At 38.2% G+C, this 23,338-nt stretch overlaps 1 protein-coding gene and 1 long non-coding RNA gene across 7 annotated transcripts in view; one reads left to right on the plus strand and one right to left on the minus strand.

Annotated features, from left to right (window-relative positions):
• Window positions 1-669, plus strand: part of LOC127801735 (histone-lysine N-methyltransferase, H3 lysine-9 specific SUVH5-like) — a 46,106-nt gene extending 45,437 nt beyond the window's left edge. The window contains exon 3 of one of the 5 annotated variants that reach the window (XM_052337135.1): window positions 274-669. In XM_052337135.1, the coding sequence (XP_052193095.1) occupies window positions 274-507 (234 nt within the window). In that variant the 3' untranslated portion in view covers window positions 508-669. Of the gene's footprint in view, window positions 1-164 lie in introns of all 5 variants that reach the window. The other 4 variants (XM_052337144.1, XM_052337128.1, XM_052337119.1 and 1 more) reach the window with 4 other exon arrangements.
• A 106-nt stretch (window positions 670-775) lies between these two features.
• LOC127801769 (uncharacterized) lies at window positions 776-23,069 on the minus strand. 2 transcript variants are annotated; one of them, XR_008023184.1, is made up of 5 exons: window positions 22,683-23,069; window positions 7,578-7,653; window positions 6,052-6,487; window positions 5,558-5,643; window positions 776-3,970 (listed from the first exon to the last, which is right to left on the minus strand). It is a non-coding gene; the product is annotated as an uncharacterized LOC127801769 (long non-coding RNA). The 2 variants fall into 2 exon arrangements; XR_008023185.1 differs by having other exon boundaries at window positions 5,558-5,662.
• Between the last annotated feature and the right edge of the window lie 269 nt (window positions 23,070-23,338).

Consider the following 23,338-nt stretch of genomic DNA (forward strand, 5'->3'; position numbering starts at 1 on the left):
ACCGCAAAACTGTTAGGGGCAGTCCCTGGAGTAGAAGTCGGGGATAGGTTTCGATTCAGGGTCGAGCTTGTTGTCATTGGGCTTCATCGTCAGTTTCAGGGTGGCATAGACTACACGAAGAAAGATGGCAAAGTTGTTGCCACCAGCATTGTTGCCAGTGGCAGGTATGCAAATGATGCAAAATCTGCCGATGTTTTGACGTATTGTGGTCAAGGAGGGAACCCTTCGGTGGCAGATAAGAAGCCTGAAGATCAAAAGCTTAAACGAGGCAACCTCGCATTGAAGAACAGCATGGATGAAGGAACGCCCGTGAGGGTGATTCGCCGGCGCGAGACTTTGAAGACACCTAGCATTCTGGGAGCAAGAAGTGGGAGGAATTATGCTTATGTGTATGATGGTTTGTACGCTGTGACTAATTGTAGGCAGCAAAGAGGGCCATATGGCAAATTGGTTTTCATGTTCCGGTTGAATAGGATACCTGGTCAACCCAAACTTGGGAGGTTCTGATCGGAGTCACGGTATTTGCAGCAATACATGCCATGCCAAGGTTGGGGTTGGGATTGGGAGTGAGGATGAATCTCTTATAATTTGTGCTCTAGTATTTCGAAGCCAAATCTTTTGGGTGAAATGATGTTAGTGGAGTTCTAATTGATGAATATCTTATCGAGTTCCTTTTTATTTTATTTTTCTTCTAATTCGTGGCTTCTTTTTTTTTTAACTTAAATGAATGATTTAACATTATTCGTGAAGCATGATGTGAAAATGATCTAAAACAAATAAAATGTCAAATGTAAGGGCCACACAAACCTCTCAACGAAAGAGAAGCGAAACCCCAAGACCAATTAATACAAAGGTTTTCGTTCTTATTTTTGTAACATGAGTCATTTATTTCCTTAAGACCCTAAACTCTTAATGTTAGGATTGCGAGCCTCTGCCCTTGAGGCTAAGGACATGCCAGGCTCGGAAGGACAGCCCACAAACAAGCCCGAAGCCCACAGCAAGCCAACATAGTCAATCACTAGGTCAAGCCCACTATAGGGCCGACACCAGTGAGCCCACCAGCCCAACTCATGAATCCTTGCAGCCAGGTGACCAATAGCCAAATCAACATTCTCTTCATCTAGCTTTCACAAATTGTTCTTTAATTCAGCAATTATGTATTTCCTTTTAATTCCAACATTCATATACATTCATGTCTGTTAAGCATACATGCATTACATTTATATTTTAGGCAACCAAAGAGACAGGGACAACTATCTATATAAGACTTGATCTGTTTTCTATTTGGGGACTTTTGAAAAAAAATAAAAAAATGAATTTGCCCAAATGTCTTTATACTTTTGATTTCTCCCTTCTATCCTAAGATAATTAGGTGAAAATCAGTCTTCCGAAAACTAAGGCATCTATCATTGGTGCTCTCGTTGAGAGGTTATCTATCCTCTCTTTTGAAGTTCTAGTACTTGGAAGACGTTCTCAGAAGTTGACTATCCGACTCTTATCCAACAATGGTAGGAGGACAGACGGACAGAGATCGCATTGAGAACTTGGAAAACATGGCTAACACCATGGAAGAAAGGTTTTCACGTGTGGAATAGACTCACCACAACCTTACCATTCTTATATAGCAACAACAGCAGCAATCACCCAGACGTGGAAGCAGCCGTTCGTCATCCCACAGGCAACGATCTGTTGCCTCAGCCAACTAGAGATCCAATTATGGCTTTAACAGTGAATCTAAAGCAGATGAGCGAGGCAGTAACTGGAATCCCACACGCACCACCCGCACAGACCACACCTGCAGTTTCCAACGTTCACTAGTGAGGATTCTATCACTTGGCTCAACCGGGCCAATCATTTCTTTAAGACATATGACTTGAGCAGCAAGGAAAATGTGGAGTATATCGCCTATTTCCTTGAGGGCGAGGCTAGCCATTGGTGGCAATGGTTGTCACGTACCTACGAGAATCAAGGGCAATTTATCCGGTGGAAGGATTTCGAGCAAGAGGTACGAACACGTTTTGGGCCTACAAGTTACACAGACTATGAAGAAGTACTAACAAAGATGCGCCAGACCAAATCCTTGAATGATTACCAGCAAGAATTTGAACAGGTGGCCACGCAAGTCAGTGACTGGCCACAGAAGGCACTGATCGGGGCATTTATTGGGGGCCTTAAGTCGAAGATTGCTACAAAAGTAAAACTACACAGACCCACTAACATGCGCCAGGCAATAGATATTGCCCCGCTAAAGGATGACCAATTGTAAGCCATGCCCAAGGCCATGACTTTCAAGGGCCCTATCATGGCCGGATCCAATTCTAGGGCACCTAAGCCGAAGCCATCGATTATACCGCAAGTAGCGGCAAGCAAGCGTATACCACCAATAGTCCACAAGTTATCATGGGTCGAGATGCAAAAGAGGCGAGAGCAAGGCCTCTGTTTTAACTGCAACAAAAAGTTCACACCGAGGCATAAGTGCAAAGTGGCTCAATCATTTCTTATTGAAGTAGAAGACCTACCCGAGAAGAAAGATGAGGACGCAGAGCTGACATGCCCGTCGACATGATTGCAGCCAACAGTAGGGTGGAGGCTAAGGAACTACCAGAGGTGTCCCTTCATGCTCTAGCAGGATCCGCAAGGCCACAGATTATGCAGGTGACAGCGATACTCAAGGGCAAAGTTGTCAGCCTACTGATCGACAACGGCTCTACCCAAAATTTTATCAGCACTAAAGTCGCCCATAAGCTACAGATCCCAACTACTAGCATTGAGCCCTTTGAGGTGCGAGTAACCAGTGGGAAGCACCTCACATGCACATAGTAGTGCAAGATTGTAAGTTTGAAAATCCAACACATTACCGTTACTGTAAATTTATACGTCATACCATTAATTAGAGTAGACATAGTACTGGGTCTACAGTGGTCAGCCCAAATGGACAAGGTTGTGCTTGATTATAAGCAGATGGCTATGGAGTTCACCTTTGTCGGCCGACAAGTTTGCTTAGCTATGCAGCCGAGTACCACCTGAGTAGCCGAGGTGAATGTGATACAAAAACTAATTAAGGCAGGCAACGAGTGTTATGGCATACAGATAGCGTCTCAACCACAGGATCCCGACAATTCTCAAGCAAAGGATGAGGTGCAATTGTCTACTGACGTACAAATAGTCCTGGTCAAGTTTCCTACACTGGTATCAAAGTCGATTCCATGGCTCCCAATACAAGCGAATGGCGACAAAGGTGAAGCTAACATTGCAGTGTTCGCCCAAGACTAATAGTGGCTAGTGCACAGCCTGCCAACGAAGGCGTCAAGCTGCAAAGCATAATGATATGTTATGGCCCGCTACATGGTATAGGACTTGTCCCACATTGAAAGTCTAAGCCCTTGATGTGAGATTTATAATCTTTTGGACACCCTCCCCTTAACAGTTAACTTTTGAGAGTGAGTTCTATCTGAGGGTTGTAACAATAATATCATAACAGCAAGATTTCTCTAAAACAACCAATATGCCTAAATACACAAGTTGATAAAATTTAAACTAATAACATAAAATCAAATTTCAGGGCCCATCTAAAATCCAAGAAACTTAAAACCGTCCCACGATCCAGCAAAGTCAAGCTAAACTCTTCACTTCCTTCCAGCACCAACAAAGAAACCCTAACAAGTGCATAAAATGCCGCCAACATCCTCAAATCAATCACACCTATCGTGCTCTTCCAAATGCCAATCGAAGGTTTTGAAATACCAAGCTTGCCATCGTTAACCTCTTTCTTATCCCCAGACAAAACCCAGTCGCCACAAATACATTACAATGGTAAGATGAGGGAAAGATACTATGTAACTTTTATGGTTATTACAAAATGATTTAGATTGAAGCTAGTCACCAATAAATGAGAGGGCAACATAGTTGGTCCAAATGGGTAGCCAAGCAAGGACAACATGGAAGCAGGTTTTTGTTGTCTTTATTTGTTCTGCATTAAGAAACAAACATGAAATTGAAGAATTATGTGAATAATATAAGGTTGAAGTTGAAAATAAACTTAATAATAGAGAATCATACATAACTTCATCATATTCTACTAATCTAATGGTAATGGGAGTGGCGAAAAGAAAGAAACCACGTGTCTGTTTAGTTATAGAGAACATTTTCTAATTTTACACATAAATAGTCTAAAATTTTGTGTTTCAAAAATCAATACAATAGCATTTACTTTCAAAAAAATCAGTAAACATCTTTTTTATATTTTTCAAATCATTGTATAGAGTTTAAAAAATAGAAAATTCAATCTTCCATTTTTTAGTTGAAGATTAAAAAACAAAAAGTAGAGTCAAAATTACAGATTAGAGGTTTCAATTTCAGAAATTCTGTTACTGATTCGAGAAATTGGAGTTGGGGGATTTCAGAAATGGCAAAATTATCAGATCAAATAGATTTTTTGAAAATCACTTCTGATTTCAAAGGAGAAAATATAAAAATCAAAAATCATATAATAGGGTTTTTGAAAAGGACCTTCAAGTTTCTTAAAAGGGGGCAATAATTTGGGGTTTAAAACCCTAGATTAGAGTTCCAAATGCAAGCTTTAGAAATAGAGGAAAATCGGGCACCTATTGCAAAAATTATTTAGGATTACAATTGAATAAAAAGATTGAGTGAAACTAGAGATTAGGGTTTCAAATAGAAGGGTGATGTGAACGGTAAAGATACAAAGACAAGGATTGTCCAAGAACATGTAAGTCTTGAGTCAATTACTCGTTCAAAGGCTAAACAATTTCAAAAAGAACTTGAGTTATTTATTGGGAAGACTCAAAACCCATTCAGAAGAGTTAGAATTTTAAGTAAAGGAGTTAAAATCCAAATTAATCACATTGTTTATTTGCTTGGAAGCTCAAGATCAGAATGCAACATAAGCACTCTATGATCAAGCCCAACCAATCAACCCATCTATTAGGCCCAAGTTCAAATCTCATAATTGATGTCATGCATGATGTCACCCTTCATTGTTTGAGAGTATTTTGTCTTTTATGTATCATTATTTTTTATCATTATGATTCTTCTTTTTGTCAAAGTGGCATAATAATGTTTTTCTTTACGCTTTTAGTTTATTTTTTATCATCATTAGCCACCTTTTGTTAAAAGAGACAATCATGATTCTCTTTGTCAAAAATGGCATGATAATGTTTTATATTATACTTTTGATTTGTCTTTTATCATTATTGGTCCCCTTTTGTCAAAAAAGACAATGATGTTGTCTATCTTTAATTATTAGATTTGTCTTTAAAACTAGTATTTATATGTGTGATATTGTAATGTTTTAGCACGAACATTTTTATGAAGAAAGTGCAAAGAGCATTTTTATCTTAATTCTTATCTAAGCAATTCATTTATTTAATGGCGAATTTACTTAATTCTTATCACTCTTCCTTCTTCTATCTTATAATGTGGGGAATCAAAACTAGTTTTTTTCTTATTTGTGACGAACTTTCTTATCAAACAAGGGTGCTTAAATTTCTTTTATATCTCGAGCACATCAAAGGGGGGGGGGGGGAAACAGGCATACCTAGACATTCGTACAACATTGTTGCCAACCATTTCCACCTCCATCCTCTTTTAAGCAGCAATTGCCCTCTAGATATTTTCACACACCTAGATATAAAATATGAGACTGAACGAAATTATTAAAATCACTCTGATCAAACCAAATTATAACAATGAATAAATCATTATAAAAAGAATTCATTTTCTTTTGCCTTGTTTTTTCCCAAACCATTTACTTGGCTTATTTAACATTTATTGATTCCTAAAAAACAATATTTATTATATTTAAGTAAATTACTCTTGCTATATCTTTTCCTTTTGCCTACAAGTTTTCAAAGATTGCAAAACATTTTCTATTTATGTGGCCCTAAACGTTTTAAAGTATGCTGAAAATAGCAAGACAAGTAGAGAGAGAAAAAAAAAAGAAGAAAAAGACAGTAAAACACAGCTTTTCTTTTTTGGCACATAACTTGAAAAGCTCACGAAACCAGCACATTGAATGTCAGGAGTTCATACTTATTATTTTAGTTTACAGGCAGAGACGCGCGCAACCAGCACATCATTCACACACACAATGCACACACCCTGCACAACACAAAACATATGCGCAATTGCCAACAATGAGTTTGTTATCAGATAAAAAGTCATTCTAAGCAACTTGGGATAACAAGAATGGGTTAAAACTGAGAAGCTGTTAGGACTGCTCCCTGGTGTTGAAGTTGGTGACAGGTTCCGATTTAGGTAGAACATGTTAATGGACTTCTTCGTCAGTTTCAAGGTGGTATAGTTTAAATGAAAAAAGATGAGAAGATTCTTGCCACAAGTATTCTTGTCTCTGGTAGGTATGCAAAAGATGCAGAATCTGCTGATGTTCTCATATATTCGGGTCAAGGTGGAAATCCAATGGTTGTAGAAAAGAAGCCAGAAGAACAAAAACTTGGACGGCGTAATTCTGCAAAGAACAGCATCGATGAAGGAACACAGGTAAGGGTTATTCGTGGTCACCAAACTTTGCAGACTTCTAATATTCTGGGGACAAGTCGTCAGAGAAATTTTGCATATGTTTACCGGTTGTACATTGTGACTAGAGTCGTAACCAACAAAGAGGGCCATACAGCAAATTGGTTTTTAAATTTTGATTGAATAGGATTCCTGGGCTACGTGAACTTACTTGGGACATTCACAAGTGCTTTACATTTGTTTCAGCTGAAGTTTCTAGTTCAAAAAAATAATTACTGGAAAGTAGATGAAACAAACAATTTCAACTTTTTTATCTGGTTCTTTTATGAGAAACATGAGAAATCATGAAAAGACAAAATCATCCTTAGATAATATGTTCTTTCTATTGTAATTTTGTAGGGTAATCACTTGTCTATCCTCTTCCCTTCCCTCTTAGACTTGTTAGTTAAAATTAGTTTCCTCCTGAAAGTTAACAAATTCCCACTATGTTTTCCATGTTTAGGTACTACAATGATGCCATGCCAAGGTCGAGGAAATCAGCAAAGCAGAGACGAATCTCCTTGAGGTGGACTTCTTATTTGGTTTAGGCTTCCAAATTGAACGTCATGTTGCATAAAGTTAATGTTTTAGCATTTCAAAGTCAAACCTCTTGGATGGAAAATGTATTCCAGAGCTCAATTTGTGACTGTCTTTTGGGTCGAGAAAGGTAAAGGTAAGATAGTTCGGGGACGCTCTTGTGGAAGAGTGGCATAGCATTACTCTTCCTTGAAAGGTTTTCTATGGCCCCTTCAGAAACAAAAAAATCAATTTTCCATATTTGACGAAATTGAGCTTTGTAAAATCATTTACAATTTTAAAGGACAAAGAACAATATAAAAAAACCAAATAATAGGGTTTCAGGAAAGTGGCTGCAAATTTTAAGCTGAAGAAAAACCATTCAAGGATTTCAAGGCTAAAATCATTGACTTAGGGTTTTATCATAGATTAGGCTTTCAAAATTAGGGTTACAAATGGGACAGAGGACAAGTACAAACTCTAGATTAGGGTTTCAAATAAAAGGTTGGGGGGGAGGGAAGACATACCGTGCATTGGAACAGCGTTGTTGTGTACTGTCACCAGTCATTACCACATCTGTTCTCTTGTCTGCAACAATCGTCCCTGTATAATTTCAGTCATTCCAAGATTTTTTTTAGGTAATATGTAGAATGAATCAATCTATTAAAATCACATTATTCAAGCCAATTTATGAACGCGAACGAATATTTACAAAAAGCATTCAATTTCTTGATCTTCTTTTTAAACAGGTCACTTGAATCATTTAATACCATTTATTGATTTGAAGCTGGTTGCAGCTATGTGCGCGCAAATTTTGAGTCCATAAAAGCTTCATTTCATATGTTTGGTAATATTGCGCACTATCAAATTGTTGGAATTCAATTGTTGACCTTTACTGACAGATAATAGTTGGTTTTTTTTCTTCTTCTTTTTTATTTTTGAAATGTGAGAGTGTGGATATATAAAAAGATGGAGAGATTTTGAAAGGCAGAGTAAACTAATAATTTTACACAATTTTAAATAATTGGGAGGTCCTTGTAGTTGCACAAAATGGATGAGAAGTCCTTTGAAGTTAGCATTGCATCAGGATAGTTTGTGTAATTTATCTTAATGTTTAAAGCATCTATATATATATATATATATATCAAGCACTTAAATATTTGGTATCTTTAAACAGCTTAAACATTTAATCCACTTATTAAAGGATTTACTGATTCCTAACAAACCATACTAATTAAACTAAACAAATTACCCTTGTTATATTCTTTTTACCTAAAACTTTCCAAGATTGCAAAATATTCTAGCCTTCAGTTGATGTGGCCCTAAACATTTTTTAAAGTACGTTAAGAAAAACAACAGAAATAGAGAGAAAAATATGAAGAAAAAGAAAGTAAAACACAGCTTTTTTTTTTTTGGGGGGGGGGGGGGTGGGGAGAGAATTAAAAGCTTACTCTATACTCAATACTTAAATTAGTTTAAACTCACAGACACATACGCAACCAGCACATGGTCCATACACATTGCATGCACCCTGCACAACAACAAAACGTACATATAATTGCCAGCGATGAGTTTGTTATCTGATAAAAAGTTGTTCTAAGCAACTAGGGATAACAAGAATGGGTTAACAGTGAGAAGCTGTTACGACTGGTCACTAGCACTGAAATTGGTGACAGGTTTCGATTTAGGTAGAACATCTTGTTATTGGGCTTCATCATCAGTTCCAAGGTGCTAAGGATTACATGAAGAAAGATGGGAAGATTCTTGTCACAGGTATTGTTGCCTCTGGTAGCATGCAAAGAATGCAGAATCTAATGACGTTCTCATATATTCAGGTCAAGGTGGAAATCCATTGGTTGTAGATAAGAAGCCTGAAGATCAAAAACCTGGAATAGGTATCTTTGCAATGAAGAACAGCATGGATGAAGGAACACAGGTGAGGGTTGTTCATGGTCACCAAACTTGGCAGACTTATAATATTCTAGGGACAAGTAGTCAGAGAAACTTTGTTTAAAACCATCCTTAAAGGACAAGCAGGGTATCCTTTTTTGCTTTTTCTGGTTCTTTGAAGAGAAATATGAGAAATCATTAAAGGACAAAACCATCCTTAAATAATATGTTTTTTCAATTCGTAATTTTGTCAAGGTAATCATCTTGTCTTTCTTCATCCCTTTCCTCTTAGATTTGTTAGTTAAAATTCATTTCCTCAAGAAAGTTAACAAATCCCCACCATGTTTTGCATGTTTAGGTACTACAATAATGCATACTATGCCAAGGCTGGGAATCAGCAAAGCAGAGATGAACCTCCTTGAGGTGGACTACTTATTTGGTTTAGGCTTTCAAATTGAATGCCATGTTTCATAAAGTTAATGTTTAAGTATTTCAAAGTCAAACCTCTTGCGTGGAAAATGTCTTTCAGAGTTCAATTTGTGAATGTCTTTTGGATCAGGAAAGGTAGAGGTAAGATAATTCTTTGAGGCCCTTGTGGAAGAGTGTGGCGTTACTCTTCCTTGAAAGGTTTTCTATGGCACTTCAAAAACAAAACAAAACAAAAATAATTTTTGATATTTGACAAAATGGAGTTTCTTAAAATGATTTCCAATTTTAACAGACAAAGAAAGAATGACATAAAAAAACCAAATAATATGGCTTCGGGAAAGTGACTGCAAGTTTTCAGCTGAAGAAAAATCATTCAAGGATTTCAAGGCTAAAATCATTGACTTAGGCTTCCAAACAAAGGCTTTACTAGGACAGACAATCGGGTATATATTGCGGAAGTTATTTAGGGTTACAAATGGGAAAGAGGACAAGTACAAAATCTAGATTAGGGTTTCAAACAGAAGGGAAGCAGGCTGGGGAAGACATACATTGCAGCAGAACAGTGTTGCCGTTCCGCCGGCATTGTCACTGATCATTACCTTGTCTGTTCTCTTGTCTGCAGCAATCTTCCCTGTATAATTTTAGTCATCCCGATATTTTTTTAAGGTAATATATAGATTGAATAAATTTATTAAAATCACACTATTCACACCAATTTATGCAGACGAGCAAATATATTATGAAAAGCATTCAGTTTCTTGATCTTCTTTTTAAACCATTTACTTTACTCATTTAATACCATGTATAGATTTGAAGTTGGTTGCAGCTATGCATGTGTAAATATTGAGCCCATAAATGCTTTATTTCGTATGCATGGTAATATTGGGCACAATCAAATTGTTGGGTTCTTGTTGGAATTCAATTCTTGACCTTTAAAGACAGAAAATATTTGGTACTTTTCTTTTTATTTTATTTTTGAAATGTGAGAGCGAATAGATAAAGAGATGGAGAGAGTTTGAAGGGCAGGGTTAAACTTATAATTTTACACCATTTAAATAATAGGGAGGTCCTTATAGTTGCAAAAATGGATGAGAACTCCTTTGAAGTTAGCCTTTCGGCAGGATAGTTTGTGTAATTTATCTTAATGTTTAAAACATTAAATATTTATCAAGCACTTAAACATTTGGTATCCTTAAACAGTTTAAAGATTTAGTCGATTTATTTAAGGATTTACTGATTCCTGACAAACCATACTCATTATATTAATTCAATTACCCTTGTTATATCTTCCTATTACCTACAAGTTTCCAAAATTGCAAAATACACTAGTTTTCTGTTGACGTGGCCCTAAACATTTAAAGTATGTTAAAAAAAACAACAGAAATACAGATATAAAATGAAGAAAAAGACTAGAACACAGCATTTTTTTTATACAGAATATGAAAAGCTTACTCTGTACTTAATATATAAATATTTATTTATTAATTTAGTTTACACGCACAGACACATACACAACCATCACATAATTCACATATTGCATGCACCCTGCACAATGACAAAATATACACATAATTGCCAACAATGACTTGTTATCTGCTAAAAAATCGTACTAAGCAACTTGGGATAATGAGAATGAGTCGTTAGGACCGGTCCTGGAGTTGAAGTTGGTGACAGGTTCCAGTTAAGGTAGAACATCTTGTTATTTGCTTCATCGTCAGTTTCAAGGTGCGATAGATTACATGAAGAACTGGAAGATTCTTGCCACAAGTATTGTTGCCTCTGGTAGGCATGCAAAAGGTGCAGAATCTGCTTATGTTCTCATATATTCAGGTCAAGGTGGAAATCCATTGGTTGTAGACAAGAAGCCTGGAGATCAAAAAATTGGGCGAGCTAACTTTGCAACAAAGAACAGAATGGATGAAGGAACACCAGTGAGGGTTATTTGTGGTTGCCAAACTTTGGAGACATCAAATATGTCAAGTTCTGGATCGAGACTTGAATTTCCTAAGTATAAGAGAATAGAGAGGGAGATAAAAGGAGGGAAGGAGAGATAGAATTTGGAGGCAGAATTGAGAGAAGAGATTGGAGGGAAAGAATTCAATGTTATTTCCGTGAATGAATTCACATCCTCGTGCATATAAGCCTTTTATAGGCCATGCATAGGTGGTTACAGCCTTCACGTGAGGTATGACAGTCCTCACACTACCACCAAATCAGTTAGTTACACGGCTACTTGTAAAAGTTTAAAAAATTACAAATGGGACCCTTAGGTCGTGACAGTCCCCTACCCTTTAACAGCATTCTTGTCCTCAAGAAGTCTTCAAAGTAGGCTTGTTGTTCTGGGAAACTTCTTCAATAACTCGGGGAGGTATTCCCAAGTGATATGGTCGGGCTGAAGGTGCGACCATTGGACCAAAACTTGAATGAGGGGAATTGTACCTTGGTAAACCACCCTCCGGTCTAGTATAGCTCGAGGTTCTCTTTGTTCCTCCAGTTCATCTTTGATCTCTGGAAGCTGCCGACTTGTGGGTGCTCCTAGTTCAATGGACCTCTTAAGTAGAACATGGAACACGAGGTGCACCTGTATCCCTTCTGGTAGTTTCAGTTTGTAAGCCATCTTTCCCACTTTAGCTTCTATGACATAGGGCTTGAAATATTTGGGATTGAGCTTGGATATTGGTGTGGAAGTAAAGAGCTGTTGCAGAAACCTCTTCACTTTCAAAAACACTGTGTCTCCTACTTCAAATTCTCTATCACTCATCTTTCTGTCTACAGCTTGCCTCATTCTGTTCTGGGCGTTAGTTAGCTCTCTTTTTAGGATAGAAAGCATTTCCTTTCTTTGTTGTAAGTAGTGCTCCACTGTCGCCAGATTAGATGTCCCACTTGCTATAGCAGGTAGGAGAGGTGGCTTGAATCCAAACATTGCTTTAAAGGGGCTCTTCTTGATTGCATTGTGGAAACAAGAGTTATACCACCATTGGGCCAATGGTAACCATCTGATCTAACTCCTTGGTTTGGTGAAGCACATGCACCTCAAATAGGTTTCTAGGCACTAATTTACCCTCTCCATTTGACCATCAGATTCAGGGTGGTCGACAGTTGACAAGTGCAACCCTACTCCCAACTTCTTAAATAGTTCCTGCCAAAAATTGCTAGTGAAGATCCTATTTCTGTCGGACACAATTCTTTTTGGAACTCCATGCAACTTGACCACTGAATCTAGGAACACCCGGGCCACTTCTTATGCCGAGAATGGGTGCGTTAGGCTGAGGAAGTGCCCAAACCTTGTCAATCTATCAACAATCACTAGTATCACATCCTTACCTTCGAACTTGGGTAGGCCCTCCACAAAGTCCATAGCGATGCCTTCCCATGCTTGCTCCAGCACTTCCAAGGGTTGTAGCAAGCCCAGGTATGGTACTTGCTCATATTTGCACCGTTGACATGTTTCACACGCTAGTACAAAATCCACTACATCCTTTTCTTCCCCTCAGCCAAAAGAACAGTTGCCTTATTTTGTGGTAGGTGGCCCGGATACCTGAGTGACCCCCTAGGGGTGAACAGTGTAAGGATTTCAAAATCTTCTCCTTCAACTCCTTGTCATCCCCTATCATCGGGCGCCCTTAGAATCTGATGAGACCATTTGATAGGGAGTAGCCCTTTTCCTCCCCTGTTTGCACTGTCAATTTGGTAAAGAGGGACTGCACCCACCCTGTGTTTTCATAATTTTGCTCCACCTCCTTTACCCACTCCGGCACTACTGTAGTGATCCCATAACATTGGCCCTCATTTTCCATGACTTCTCTCCTGGACAGTACATCTGCTACTACATTTTCTTTACCTTTTCGGTAGAGGATAGTGTAGTCCAAGCCTATTAGTTTAGACACCCATTTTCTTTGTAACTGAGATTGCAGCCTCTATTGGGAGAAAAATCTTAGGCTTTCATGGTCTGTCTTGATTATAAACGGATTACCCTCTAGGTAGTGTCTCCATTTATCCACCGCCTTCAACACAGCCAGCAATTCTTTGTCATATACGCTCCATCGCTGGTGTTTAGGCCCCAAAGCTTGGCTTATGTACGCGATAAGTCTCCCTTCTTGCATTAAGACTGCCCCAATCCCCTTTTCACATGCATCCATCTCCACCACAAATTGTTTGTTGAAGTCTAGGAGGGCTAATACAAGGGGCTTGTGTCATGGCATTCTTTAAATTTAAGAATGTTGCTTATGCTTGGGGACTTCAGAAAAACCCTTCCTTCTCGAGCAAATCCGTTAGGGGCCTGCTGATCAATCCATAGTGCCTTATGAACTTGCAATAGTAACCTATTAATCCCAAGAATCCCCTTAATTCCCTCACCGTCCGAGATCTAGGCCACTCCATCATTGTTGTGATCTTGCTAGGATCGATTTTGACTCCTCCTCCTGAGATGATGTGCCCCAAGTAGCCCACCTCATCTTTGGCAAAAATACATTTGGATAGCTTGACATACAAATGGTTAGCTCTAAAGACCTCAAATGCGGTTTTAAGGTGGTTTAAGTGTTGGTCCAAGTTTGGGCTGTACATAGTTCTGAAAGGCACAAGGCGCAGCGAGGCGCAAAAGGTCCTAGAGCCTGAGGCATGAGGCGAGGCACACCTTTTAGAAAAAAAACTCAAAATCTTGTAAAATCATAAAAAACTATCAAATTATCAATAATAAGTCATGCATATCATTAATGTTTCATTATCTTCAAATTCTAAACTAACAACATCAAAGTTGATTCATTCATCATGCAATTTGCTCATCCCTGTTATTTTTCTTCTTTTGCATGTACTCTCCAATCTCTTGTTTTATTGATGGAGGACATTTTGGAATAGCCTTAGTATTCTCCACAATCAATAAACACTACAAGTCCACAATCAAGAAAATGTTTTATTTTGAAAAATGCTATTTTTCTAGGTCTGGAAGATTAACGCATTTTTTCTAAGTCTGGAAGATTAGCGCATTATAAGGAGACATATAAGAAAATGTTTCTATTTTGAAAAACTATCTCCCGGTATTTTGATAGTTAATATTCATTGTTGTTAAAATGATTTTTAATGAATTTTTCAAGAAATAGTAGGTATGTATTTTGGGGGTGGTAAAATCGCTAAATCCTGAGTTTGTACTAAAACCAAAATTCTATTTTTTTATTGTTATGGATTTTGATTTTTTAGATATTTTTATTGAATCCAAATGGAGGGTACTTTCTTATTTACATTTATCATGTATTAAAGTAAATGGAAGATAAAATATAAATAAAAGAAAATGTGGACATTTACTTAAACTAAAGAAATGTAAATAAGTTGTGATGTATGCATGCTGGAACTGAGAAGATGGGAGGCTGGAGAGGAAAGGAAGAGAGGATGCAGGCACGGGTTTCATGAGGCGCGCCTCGCACCTCTAATAACTATGGGGCTGTATATGAGAATATCGTCAAAGAAAACTAGGATAAATTTTTGGAAATAGGGAGCAAATATCTAGTTCATAAGGGCTTGGAAGGTGGCCGGGGCATTTGTCAACCCAAAAGGCATAACAACAAAATCATAAAGGCCCTGGTGAGTGCGAAATGCAGTATGTCTGTTGGTTTCATTCGGATTTGATGGTATCCGGACCTCAAATCGAGTTTAAAAAAGACCTTGACCCCGCCCAATTCATCAAGTAGGTCATCAATGAAGGGAATAGGAAATTTGTTTTTGATGTGTGTGAGTTGAGTTGGCGGTAGTCCACACAAAATCTCCAAGTCCCATCCTTCTTTTTTACCAATAAAACAGGGGATGCCAAGGAACTTTGGCTAGGTTGTATAAATGAAGTGGTTAGCATGCTAGAGATCTGTTTTTCAATCTCTGCCTTTTGTGTAGGAGAGCATCAATAGGCTCTAATATTAACTGGAGTGGTATGAGGTTTCAAGGGTATAGCATGATCCAAGGGCCTTTGGGGAGGTAGGGAGTTAGGTTCTTGGAATAGGTCCTTAAAGTTTTCCATTAGTACATGCAAGCTATCTAAAGTAGTTACCTCTTGATGGGTGATGTGAGATGCTTCCCTCTTCTCTGATAGGTACTCATCTGTTTGATCTAATTCTTCTCCCTCAATGGCACATATCGAGTATAGCTGAGATATCTATCCCCTTTTCTTTACCAACAACTTTTGTAGCTTGTCTCCTTTGATCATTTTACACTCCCCTTGTTCCAAACTTCCCACTAAGGTTAACCGTTTGCAGCCCATTTTCGGTGTTACTTCCAACTTGTTAAAGTCGAAGGTTAGGGGACTAACCGTTCTCATCCAATCCACACCCAGCACAATATCAGAGCCACCCAACTCTAGGATCCTCAGATCAGCCTTGAACTCGTTTCCTTGCATCATCCAAGTGAACCCTGCACACTTGCAGTGGCTATATATTTTGTGTCCGTTGGCTACAGTCACTGACAAGGGGTTAGTATGGGTCAACTTACATCCCAGTTCCTTGGTTGTAGCTTCATTGAGGAAGCTATGAGTACTACCACTGTCTATTAGTACCATAAGCTTCTTTTTTCCCAACTGGCCTTTGACTTTAATTATCTTCCCCATAGGTCCCCCTTTCAAGGCGTGGAAGGAGATCTCCCCACCTTCTGATCCTTGTTCTTCCTCTAGTGTTTCTAATGGAGGCTCCTCTTTCTTCTTGTCTTCTTCTTCCTCTTTATCCAACTCTTCTTCTTCATTCCCTCCTCCACCTTCCATCTTAAACAATTGTCTCCTACATTGATACCCTTGGTTATATTTCTCCCTGCACCTGAAACATAAACCCAGCATCCTCCTCTAGTCTAGAGCGGTGCTCCTATTTGCCCTCACGTTAAATCCCCCTTGTAGCCCACATGTAGTGACTACAAGGCACCATAGCCTTCGAAGTACCCCCACTGAAAGCCCCTTCTGTAGGGAACGATTTAGCCACGGTCTTGTTCTTTTTGAAAATGGCTTCAAGCGTCAGCTCTTGTAGCCTTGCCTTCTCTGCTGCCTCCCCTCATCGTCGCTGGCATCATCATCTTCACCATTGATTTTAACTCGTCTTCTTTAAGGCCGCTGATAAAACTGGACACGAAGTATTCATCGGTTAAAGTGGGTTGAGCACTCCACATTAGTGACCCCAATTCCTCAAACTTCTCTTGATACTCGGTCACTGTTCCCTCTTGTCTCAACTTATTAAACTCCTTGATTACATCGGCCATATTTCTCTCCCTGAACCCAACACACATCTCTTCTGTAAAGTCTATCCATCTCACCCCCATACCTCTAGATCTCGACCATCCTTGGTACCAACAATCGGCTAAGTCGTTAAGACAAGCTGAAGCTAGCATGATTCGCTGGTTCTCAAGGATACTGTAGAATTGGAAGTACCTCTCACACCTCCGGATCCACCATCTCGGTTTAGATCCTTCAAACAGAGGTATTTGCAGCCTCGATACGGGTCCATGATTAACTCTAGGGGAATTCAAATCCCTTACCTGATCGCATGTCTCCTCAGTGTGTACATTATCTGTCTCTCTTGCTCCTTGAGGCCTAGGAAGTATCCCTTGTCCCGAAGTCCCTGTCTCCGGTACTGATCGAGGGGGAAATGACAACCGAAATTGGGGAAGCGCGGATAGCATGTTGATCACATTGTTGATCCGTTGCTCCATCGACTCTCTCTGTCGAACCAATTCTCTCATCACACCTTCTCGGCAAGCCACCATGTCCTCCCGCAATTCTTCCCTAATGGATCGGACCTCCTCTCGACTCTGAGTCACTGCTTTCTGCATTTGTGTCAAACCAAACTCCATCGTTTCCATCCTATTCTCCAGTTGCTTCGTTCGTGTTCCCTCTGCCATTCTGAATTTCGTCGTCCAAGTGGCCTCCAATGATCAACCACTGATCCGGAATCACAGCCTAGGACAACCGGCTCTAATACCAATTGTCAAGTCTCTAGATCGAGACTTGAATTTCTGAAGTATAAGAGAATAGATAGGGAGAGAAAAGGAGGGAAAGAGAGATAGAATTTGGAGGGAGAATTGAGAAAGAGATTGGAGGGAAATAATTCAATGTTATTTCCGTGAATGAATTCTCATCCTCATGCATGTAAGCCTTTTATAGGCCATGCATAGGCGGTTACAACCTTCACGTGAGGTATGACAATCCTCACACTACCACCAGATCAGTTAGTTACACGGCTACTTGCAAAAGTTTAAAAAATTACAAATGGAACCCTTAGGTCGTGACAAAATATTCTGGGGACAAGTAGTCAAAAATTTTGCATATGTCTAATATGGGTTGTACATTATGACTAGTCACAACCAACAAAGAGGGCCATACAGCAAATTGGTTTTTATGTTTCAATTGAATAGGATACTTGGGTTGCGTGAACTTACTCAGGAGATCTGAAAGAAGCCTAAAAGTGCACGAGGTATTTAAGGTGATTGATGACATTTCTCAAGTGCTCTTCATTTGTTTCTACTGAAGCTTCTAGTTCAAGATATAATTACGGGAAACTAGTTTCATCTTTTTTCTTTTTCTGGTTCTTTTATGAGAAATCATGAAAGGACAAAACCATGCTTTGATAATATGTTTTTTCTATTCGTGATTTTGTCAAGGTAATCACCTTGTTAATCTTCTTCCCTTTCCTCTTAGATTTGTTAGTTAAAATTAGTTTCCTACTGAAAGGTAACAAATTCCCACTATATTTTGCATGTTTAGGTATTACAACAATGCATACTACGCCAAGGTTGGGGGAATCAGAAAAGCAGAGATGAAACTCCTCCAGGTGGACTTCGTATTTGGTTTAGGCTTCTAAATTGAATGTCATGTTGCATAAAGTTAATGTTTAGCACTTCAACAAAGTCAAACCCCTTGGGTGGAAAATGTCTTTCAGAGTTCAATTGCACGCATGAATTTAGAATTATCTTCCGAACAGACTCCAAATCAAGAAATAAAATTTTAGGTATCATCTGATTAAGGAAAACAACTTATGTATTACCCAAACAAATAAGAGTTTTTGTCAACTTCAACATCATAGTTTTATCAAAGCTAAAAAAAAAAGAAAAGCTTACCCCGAACTTAGTACCTAAACACTTGCTTAATATACACACTGACACACAAATACTGCACGCCCATGCACACTAACAAACACAAAGATGTACAACTACATGCACCCTGCACACAAACACAACATAGACACATAACCACCAACAATGAATTGTTAACTGATAAACGTAGCTCCTGGATATACAATCTGTTATCTTGTCTGCAGCAATCGTTCCAGGATAATTTTAGCCAAACCAAGATTTTTTTTAGGTGATATATAGAATTGAACTAATTTATTAAAATCACCATTCAAACTAATTTATGAAGACAAATGAATCTTTATGAAAAGCATTTATTTTCTAGTTCTTTTTTTTTTTTCAAACAGTCCTTAGTTGGAAAAAAGTCAAGGAGGCTCTGGATCTGTTTGAGAATGTATTTAAAAAGTTCTTAGTAGAAAATAATGCAAGGTTTAAGGGAAAGAGAGATTCTTCCGAACCAGTTCCTATGAAAGCAGCAATACATATCAAAGTGAAGCAAAAATGGGCTAATACCAAGAAACTGTTAGGACTGGTCCCTGGTGTTGAAGTTGGTGATGGGTTCCAATTCAGGGTTGAACTTGTTATTAATGGGCTTCATCATCAGTTTCAAGGTGGTATAGATTACATGAAGAAAGATACAAAATTCTGTCAAGGGATGAACCAGCTTGATCGGAGTCTTCTTTTTTTTCCTTAGTAGCCAAATATTATATTACTGCTTATTGCTGTATTTTCTGTTATGGGTTAGTTTTAGGCACCACATGCAATGGGCGAATAGGACAAAAAGGTTGTTGTAACCGCCTGAGGGAGGGAATCTGCTATGGCAGACTTACCCTACCACCAGCTAGTATATATCCTCTCCAAGGTTCTCTGGAGAAGGCATCAATGAATTGAATCAGAATTTCCTTCTACATCTCATTTCCTTCCCATTTCTTTCTATTCTTCCTCCCTGTCTCATTCTTCTATCCTTCTTGTTCTGTTTCTACTCTTATCCGGAGCTAAAACCAGCTTGTCACAAACCAGGTTGTGACAAATTCTTGCCACAAGAATTATTGCCTCTGGTTGGTATGTAAATGATGCAGAATCTGATGGGGGTCTGCTATATTCAGGTCAAGTTGGGAATCCGTTGGTTGTAGATAGATCAGCCTGGAGATCAAAGACTTAGACAAGGTGACCTTGCTTTGAAGATCAGCATGGATGAAGGAACACCAGTGAGAGTTATTCATGATTGCTAAACTTTGTACAAATGCATTTACAATATCATTTGTACAGATTCATAATCAAGAATTACTTAGATTATCATCAAAATGTGAAAGACAATATACATAGAAATAAAGAAAGAGTTTCTGTCAACTTACCCTTTTCAAAAAAAGAAGAAAAGAAAAGCCTACTTTAATTATACTTAATTTCCTAAAAAAACTGACCAAATAATTCGGTTTTTCTATTTACTCAAACTGAACCGATCAGTTAGGTTTTTTTTTTATTGGGTTCTTCAAAAAACTGAAGCAACTTTTTTTTTTAAATACCGAAACTTGAAACAATACAAATTTTAATTTGGCATAACATATATACATGTGATTACACAGAATATATAAAATCAACATACGCAAAACTCAATTACAAAATACACAAACTGATTTACATACAATTACTAACCAAAATGTGGCTAACAGCCTCACACCAATACAAAACAGGCACAGAAATTGTAATAAAATTGATTCATTGAGCACACAAACACAAACTGTAACCAAATCTAAACACTGTAAGCACAAATGAGAATGCGGCCACATGGAGACAACCTGAACAGAAATAATGTTGGACACAGAACAGTGAGTGAAGAGGGACTCTGAGAGAATGAGAAATGACCGAGACTGAGATCAGAGACAACTGAGATTACCTCCATGATAACAGAGGCAGCATATTAGCAGTAAGCAGCAGACTTGGCAGTTGGTTTCAACAGTGGAAGGATGGCAGATCAAAGGGACAGCAGACGGCGGCATCATGGCGGACTGAGGGCTTTGGAAGTGAGAGTGAATGAGAGATGAGGGTTTTTGATTTTCGGTAAAGAATGAAAGGTGTAAAGGTGATTAGGCTTTAGGCATGTATGTATTATTGGAACTAGAGGGATGGTCCATGTCATGCAATGCAAATAAAAACTTAAAAGATTTTAAATAAATGTTCATTTGGTGTCATGCTTCATAATTACATTTTAGTTTTTAGTTCTTTTATGTAAAATTTAAATACAAAATGTCTTGACGGAGTGGTAAAAGTATATCTAAAATTATTGTAATTGTGGAGGCCATTAGTTCAATCTTGGTGGCAATTTAATATAGTTACTTTTAGTTTTTCTAAACAAAATAGATAACAGGTATGTTTGGAATTTAAGAAGACTTCAACAAGAGATAACACCAAATGGAGGGGTTTTTTATATGTGTTATTGAAATAGAAAATTGGTAAAAAAAAAAAAAAACAATGTTGTGTTTGCCTCGAGATAGATGATAGGAGATCAGTGCAAGCTTTGAAAATTTATCGGCTGGATTTATTTTAGACAGCTAGAGTTTATTTCTCAAAATGTAATTGTTGTATCTTTGGAGGTCTAATTGTAATATCCCATATTTGATTAGTTATATGGGGGTTCCGCCTCTTGTATAAATAAGAGGGCAAGGCGGCAATAGAGAGAGATCTAATATTCTTTCAAGCTCTCAGTTGCTATTGTGAGTACATGTTGTTCTAGAAAAAGTGAGGCTTGTATATGAGTTCTTGGGCTTTCTTGGAGTGAATAAGGAATCGTACTTGAGCGAAATAGGATTGTATGGGAGCTTGGGATTTGTACTGATCAATTTCTACTAAATAAAGGTTGCCCGATTGAGGGTGTTGGACTATTGGATGTAGAGCCAATTCAATTGGCTTGAACTAGGATAAAAGGTTGTGTCTCATGTGGTTTGATGTTTCTTTCTTGTTCTGTTTTATGCCTCTAAATTCTGTTCTTTATTATATGATGTGTTGTGATTTGTTGGCCGGTGAATTGTGAGTGTGTTGAGTGGTGCTTGATTGGTTTCTTGGGTGTGTTTAAAGGCTGTCAGTGCTCCCAATTTATAACAAACAATAAAACATAAAGGGACGTATATGTGGTTCAGTTACAGTTCAGGTTTGGTTTGGTTCACAACTTTGGATTGGATTTTTGAATTTTTCCGTTAAGGTCAGTTTCTTAGCACACATAACCACAAACCCAACATTCCGATGTTAATCAAACACTGAACCAAAACCGAACTAACTCCTCTAAAAACCAAACCAAACATCCCTCTTTGATTTGGTTTTTTGGTTTCTTGATTTCTCTGCACATCCCTAGCACTTAATCCCTATTTATGTATTTACTTAATATACACGGACAGGCACAGATACTGCACACAACTTGCATATTAACACACCCTGCACAGTAACAAACACAGATGCACACTAACACAATATAGACACATAACAACCAACAATGAGGTTGTTAACTGATAAAAGTCGTCCTAATCTACTTGGGGAAACGCCATTTGACCATGATGAATGTCAGTATACCAACGGTTTGCTGCAAAAGGTCGATGCCAATTTCCAAGAGTTGGCAATTTTCAGATATTGGCGTTTTTTATTTGAGAAATTCAGGGCTTTCAGAATCAAGAAATTAGAGATTGGGGTTCTCACTGATAGTTTGTTTGGTATCCAAATTAATTAATGATGCTATAAAGTTAAAAATGAGATAAAATAGTGATTAAAATAAATAATACTGTCCCACCTTTGTAACCAAAAGAAAAAAAAAAAGAAACAATGCCATCCAACATGATAAGTAATCAAACCAGTGTTAATTTGTAAACTTAAACGACTAATGTACGCTATTAATCTGGAGCTACAACCAAAGAGTAAAGTTTTTAAGGATCTTTCTAAAAGGAAATCAATCAAACACAGGCAAGCTATGTTGCATGGAAACGGAAATTGGAAAAGAAACGGAAACGTGGAAACGAACGTTTTTCTAAAAAAATAGGCATAAATAGAGTCCGGGAATAGAAAACGTTTCTGAAACGTTTCCGAAACGGGGAAACGGCACCTATATGGTGTTTCCGTGCAACATAGCAGGCAAGCCAAGAGAAAGAGAGCACGCAAATAAACAGCCATGTGTTATATGAAAACAGAGCGTGGAACTCCATCTGAAGACGCGCAGGCAGCAGAAAATAAAGGAAAGAGAACCTTACAGGTGCAGTTTGGGATCAACGGTGGCCATTTTTTTTCCACTGGGGAAAATACCCTCCACTATTCGGTCTTTCACCTCATCACTGTCATCAATTGTTGTATTCTCTCGCGCGACTGTGAAGAGGGCGTCCCCGCCCTCCCCTCGCCGGCTGTCTCGTTGGTCATGAAGTTTCTCTTTCTCTTTGGGGAAGAATGTGCGACCGACTCGACACGAATATGATACGACCCTCACAGCTCGCGATCCGATTCAACAAAACCCCAACACTTATTATCAAAAGGGCCAAGCGGGTGCCGGCGAGCGTTTGAGACCTTGCTGATGGGTGTCTTCTGGCAGAAAGGATGGCTTCGGCTTAAAAGGGTTGCTTCCCTCAACCTGGTGGTTCGCCAAAATTGATCCAATGGCCCAAGAATAGTAGCGCAAGTTCTGACACGTTATTAAAAAATAATAATAATATTTTAATGGTGGTGTAAGGTGATATTATTGACCTAAATTGCACAAAAATAAAAATAAAAAACAATACGAAATGAAATAAAAATAAAAAATAATTTTTAAAAAAAAAGTAAAAAATGCAAAAAAGAGTAAATTTTAAAAAATGCACAAACAATACTCCTAAAATGCTTTTGTGTTTCCGCACATCATAAAATATCACAAAAAACC

This window comes from Diospyros lotus, chromosome 1 (genome assembly GCF_014633365.1).
Source record: "Diospyros lotus cultivar Yz01 chromosome 1, ASM1463336v1, whole genome shotgun sequence".
NCBI lineage: Eukaryota > Viridiplantae > Streptophyta > Magnoliopsida > Ericales > Ebenaceae > Diospyros > Diospyros lotus.